Below are 6,000 nucleotides of genomic sequence, written 5' to 3'. Positions count from 1 at the left end.
GACCGAAGCGAAGTAAGGAGAGGAAGACCAGAGCAAAGGAAGGAGAGGAAGACCGGAGCGAAGGAAGGAGAGGAAGAACAAAGAGAAGGGAAAGAAGACAAAAAATGAAGGTGGGTGGACTACTTTACTTACTCACTTACTTTAACTTACTTCCATTTTCCTTAATCACTACAGGAAGCAAGGTGGACGAGGTGGCGGATCAGGAGCACAGCGAGCTACACATCCTCCCCCTCAAATGCCTCTCCACAGACTGCCACGTAGCCCGCCTCTCCCCACTTCGGCCCCCCCCCCCCCCCTTCCCTGCCTGAGTGAACCGGCTTCGTGAACAGCTCGACTCTTTGAAGCACTTGAATCCTCTTTTGAACTTGGAAGAGAGAGAGAGAGAGAGAGAGAGAGAGAGAGAGAGAGAGAGAGAGAGAGAGAATAAAGGAATACTCTCCATTTCTACTCATCAGCAAACAGATATAGACAGACAGATAGATAGATAGAAATAGAGGGAGAGAAAGAGAGGATGGGGTGGGGGGAGGGGAAGGGGTATGAGGCAGGAACAGACCCCGCCCCCCAATCCCCCTCTCCCTCAATCTATACCAAGTCTTAGCTGAAATGATAAAAATATTAGCCAGATATTAAACACTGGCTTGACTTACCTTATCATATAGCCACACCAACCTCCACTGCGCCTCTTATAAGAAATTAATGAGTATAGTGTTTCATGTTGTTCCTCTCCAACTGACCTTTACTACACAAACTACTGAACAACCTAACAATCATACAATACCTATAGAGGAGCCAAACAACTTATCCTTGAGGTAATTTAACGGTAATATGAATGGCGGAGCTGGACTTAACCCTTATCTCATTTAGGATTATAAGGAGTCTCTTTTACCCAGTTTAATCCCAAATGAGGCCTTCCTTCTAAGTTGCATAAGTACTAGAATACAGAATCACCTTTTCAACACCTCCCTGACTATCTTATCTTACAATATAATACTGGCAACACTAACTCTACCTCCCACTAAATATTTATGTTCACTGTCTGTTAATTTTACTTTCATGCTGTATGTCTCGCTCTCCTTCCCTCATATGGTCCTACTGAACAATACTTTCTATCCAAGCATATTTCTAACCTATTGTATAACTGCAGGCATCAACAGTAGCTCTTAAATAATATAAAGACACCCAGAAATAGTACCCATATACCCTGGTTTAGTGTAGGGTTCTTAAAAAGCCTGAATTGCAAGGTTATAACACAGCATCCAGGGTTGGCTTTGAAGGAACACAGTTGTCTCCCTGGCCTGTGGATGCATAGATTGACAAAAGGTGCAGATGTAATAAGGCTGGTTGTAACTCAGCATCCAGGGCTTGTTTGGAAAGAGTACTGTCATCTCCCTGGCGAGTGGATGTGTACATTATCATAAGGTGCAGATGTAATAAAGCTGATTATAACACAGCATCCATGGCTTGCTTAGGAGTACAATTGCCCTTCTGGTCTATTGATGCATACATTGACATAAGGTGCAGATGTAATAAAGCTGGTTATTGCACAGCATCCATGGCTTGCTTAGGAGTAAAATTGGCTTTCTGGACCATTGATGCAAACATTAACATAAGGTGCAGACATAATAAAACCGCTTAAGACTAAAAGTTTATTCAGTAATGACATGTGGAAGAGAACTTCTCAGCACTTTGTAGATCACAGATTTAGTAGGAATAATTTTGCCAACAGGAAAACAAGATAACAGATGGCGATGGTGTAAAGAATTAGGATTAAAAACAACACTGGATTTTCTTTCGGAATGTAACAGGCAGGCAAGTAGGGTAGGCTCTTTAAAAGGGAAGAACTAAGCTATCTAGCATTTATAAAGTGTGCCAGCTTCCTGCCCTCTAAATTCTCATCCTTCTTTCACATCCAACTCTTTATTTTCCTTTCCCTTCCCCACTCCATGTTTGGGTCCATGCCAAGCCAGGCATTTACTCAGGAGGCCACACTATGCCTTCTAACGGCAAATTTACTCATTGACGGAGAAAGATGAGGCTGCGTTTTTGTTCCTGCCTGTACAAACTTTCTGTTAACAAGTGATATTGTTTTATGAAATCATGTGAAATCATACTTTTAAGACAAATTTCATAATCTGTTTAAGTATGTCACTTGGCACACGTTTTGTATCCTGTGCCACATCTAAGACAAGTATTCTTACGCTGTACAAGCAAGACGAGGCGATCTGACCCCTATACACTATTCCCCGCATTACAGCAAGAGCGACTGTTCACAGATTGCCTTCCCTACATCCTACGCTTCCTTATTGAAGTTTTAGTGTGCGGCATCTGTTAACAATGGCTCAGGATTATTCTTTAAAGCTAGTGCATAAAGGTAATCAAATCAGATTAAAATTAAAGTTATTCTGTAGCCAGCATTTTACTTTTTTTTTTTTTTTTTACTTTTTGTGTCCACTCCAGCACCTTCCATATTCATGCATCCAAACATGCATACTTAAACACACAAACATGCACACACACACATACACATGTACACAAACTTTCCATACAAGTGGATGGGGCCTCTTGTGAACAAAGGTATTGCACTCATTTCCTTTGTATAATTTTGAATGATCAGCAAAGCCAGTACTGGAAATCCCAAGTGGGATTCACATTACTTTCCCTTTTTATATGAAAACAGAAATGAAATCTGACTTTAGGCAGAGTGCAGGCTTTGTCACTGAGGCCACTTCCAGCCCAGTGCTGGCGGGAGCATTATTGTTACTCTAAGAATTGCTACAGGGCCACTAGCCCCATGCTTGGCATTTTGGGGGAGACAGCGCACTGGGCGCCACCAAGCAGTTCGGGCTAGCTCTGCCACGCTGGCGATGTCAACTCACTACATGACTCAAGCAGCCTCATCTTTTTATGAAACGTGTCTGCACTTCAAACTTGCAGAATCAGAGCACATTATTGGTGAAGCATCCCTAAATATCCTTGACCTCCATTCAAAACCTTTCCTGCCAATCTATCTCTTTGTTTTTCCATTCCTCCTTCCTTCCTTTTCACTGCAAATCTTCCTCATACCACACAGGACTGGCTGCCCTTCCATGCTGACCCAGAAACTAATGGTGAGGAGGAAACCAGAAGCTACAATACTAGGATACTGATACTGATATGTCCAAACTGCACACAACTAACTACTGATGCCGTACAAGAGAAAAGAAACTTTGAGAAAACAACAATATTAAAGTACATAAACTTCTGAAATTCAATGAGATATATTACCCTTAAAAAAGATTCGTATATATATATATATATATATATATATATATATATATATATATATATATATATATATATATATATATATATATATATATATATATATATATATATATATATATATATATATATATATATATATATATATATATATATATATATATATATATATATATATATATATATATATATATATATATATATATATATATATATATATATATATATATATATATATATATATATATATATATATATATATATATATATATATATATAATATTTATATATTTTTTTTTTTATAGCATAGAATTTGAAGCACAAAAGGACACTAAGCTTATGGGAGGAGGGGAACATTACTGTATGCTGATTATGGGTATTAAATACTAAAGATATAAGGGCTTCAAAAATTCTACACACACAATACACAGACACATTAAATATCTTAAATTTGACTGGAATGACTTAGGGTGGCAGCCCGGTCTACTTCAGTTCACTGTCCAAAAGTCGTTCACAGTGGAAGACCAGCGGCCAATCAGTCTTTGAGGTTCAACATTTTCAATCCACAACTACAACAAACTCTCCCCATGTAGGACAGTTGCCAGACCCTTGTACTCCCAAGGCCACACTCTCCCCTCAACTTCACTCGTATGTTTTAGAAGCTTTAGCCGGAGCTCTTGAGGCTGACTAGAGATGAATGTACTCACATCATCCCACTGCCACGTTAGAGAAATTTGAGGGATTTCTGTTTCCCCTTTTGCACTGTATCCCTGGGCCAGCACACCCTGATACTGTTGGCTGCTGGCCGCTGGAGTGAGTGGCCCCTCCTTGGGTAGAGGGTGAGGTGAAAGGAGACATGGGGGGGGGGGGCCAGGATCAGCCTCCATCATACTGTGGTCTCAAGGTCCTCGTGTACCATGTTTTGAAACTGCTCCTGGCCTGAAAAAGAATAAATATCATGATACTCTGCCCATGGAAAGATGTTCAAGGGTGTTAGTTTTTTTTTATGATAGCTGTTGAACATTTGAATTCTAGAAAACAAGCACAAAAGCAGCACAGTGATTGCATTGAATACATTTGGCATGACTGAGGAAAGTAACTAATGCATGTCATAAGCAATGAAAAGCCAATCTTTTATTTTTTAAGCATCTTAGCAGACATGGTAATGACTTAACAATTGACCTAAATCTAGGAAAATTCATGCAATTTGAAATTTTCACAGCATATTAAAGTTCAGCTTGTATATTCACAAATACATGCAAGTTAGGGGAGGAAGGTAGAGATCAGTGTTTTTAGTGGTCTTGATATATTTAAGGCTTTAAATGGCTCTACTGAAGTTAACTACTTACTACAGAAAAGATACAAAGCATGTATTTGGTAGGACAAAAAAGGTACTTTCTTGAGTGAATGAATTAAATAAAAAATTAAGGCAGAAAGATTACTGGTAGTAGTAGTAGTAGTTGCAGTAGTAGTAGAAGTTGCAGTAATAGTAGAAGTTGCAGTAATAGTAAAAGTTTCAGAAGTAGTAGTAGTGTGGGGAGGAGGAGGAGGAGGAGGAGGAGGAGAAATGGTTATAAATTGTATTAAAAAAAAAAAAAAAAAAAAAAAAAAAAAAGATAAGGGGGGTGTAACTGCCTAAAAATGCTTAATAGGAAAATAAGGGGTAACTTCAGCGATGGTTCATACGTACAGAACAGAGCCAGAGCAGAATCCTTGCCATAGAGCGTGCAAGAAACAGCGAGGTGATGTGTAATCCACTTTGTTGGAACACTACCTACACAATACTATCAATATGTTTTGGACAGGCCTCTGACCCCAAAGTGAAAAAAAGCATGATCTTTATACTGACTGTGAAACTATTTTCTTTTCAGTGGGCCCAAGTGTTCCCCTTCCCATCCAAAACATCATCTTGCTTATAAAATACAGTGCTGTGACTCTATACACCTTGGCCCCTTTGCAAATGTTAGAAAACTTTCAATGAGTTGTTGGTGCAGAGTGCAGAGTGCTCTTTTATAGGTAGGCTAACACACACACACACACACACACACACACACACACACACACACACACACACACACACACACACACACACACTTTCTTGCATTACCCTGCCACAAAAATGCTAATTCCTGATAATAATTGCAAGCTGACATGTGGCTTGCTTAAGCTAAATTAGTGAATGAGTGGTGTGTGCTTTACATGCTAATTTTACATGTGCCACCTTTCTTAAGCACACAAAAAAGAGCCTACAGTTCAATGTGATTCAAAAGTACTTTGCAGAGGAGTCTTGAAGACACTAATAAATCAGGCAAAATATCAGCCTTTCTAGTGGAAGGTGAAATTCAGTAAACTAAAAATCTCAATCTCAATCTTGAAACACACAGGGCTTGTTAGCGCATGTCACGCATATAAAAATAGCACAATGTTGGGCCGACATTCCACAAACTATTCATTCCCTTCAAACTATAGCATTCCACTGCACCTCAGACAGCAAAAAACAAACTGAAGTATTATATAAGACCCTCTGCACTTCAACGCACCGTCACTGCGGTTGCTTTACCTGCACCTACAAGAACACATTGCCCTCTCACCATTGTGTTCTTCTTCAGCCAAGAACTAGAGGTACTTTGCAGTCACGTACTTTTACTATTTTTTTCAAAAGATGTAAGTTATATCTTTCTACTTTACTTGAATATTCCCAAAACATGAAATCTTTAATTAGTAAATCAAGATATGCAG

At 39.0% G+C, this 6,000-nt stretch overlaps 1 protein-coding gene across 8 annotated transcripts in view; it reads right to left on the bottom strand.

The window, feature by feature from the left end:
* Positions 1–3,543: 3,543 nt before the first annotated feature.
* LOC126984509 (eye-specific diacylglycerol kinase-like) overlaps positions 3,544–6,000 on the bottom strand; it is a 188,783-nt gene continuing 186,326 nt past the window's right edge. For 5 of the 8 annotated variants that reach the window (XR_007736896.1, XR_007736937.1, XM_050838241.1 and 2 more), the window contains one exon: positions 3,544–4,200. Coding sequence is in view for 6 of the 8 variants with exons in the window: in XM_050838241.1 (XP_050694198.1) it covers positions 4,148–4,200 (53 nt within the window). In the remaining 2 variants the exon portion in view is untranslated. The remainder of the gene's footprint in view (positions 4,201–6,000) is intronic. The other 3 variants (XM_050838238.1, XM_050838240.1, XM_050838239.1) reach the window with 1 other exon arrangement.

The sequence above is a fragment of the Eriocheir sinensis genome, chromosome 5 (assembly GCF_024679095.1).
Source record: "Eriocheir sinensis breed Jianghai 21 chromosome 5, ASM2467909v1, whole genome shotgun sequence".
NCBI lineage: Eukaryota > Metazoa > Arthropoda > Malacostraca > Decapoda > Varunidae > Eriocheir > Eriocheir sinensis.
This window is presented reverse-complemented; position numbering and strand designations above follow the sequence as displayed.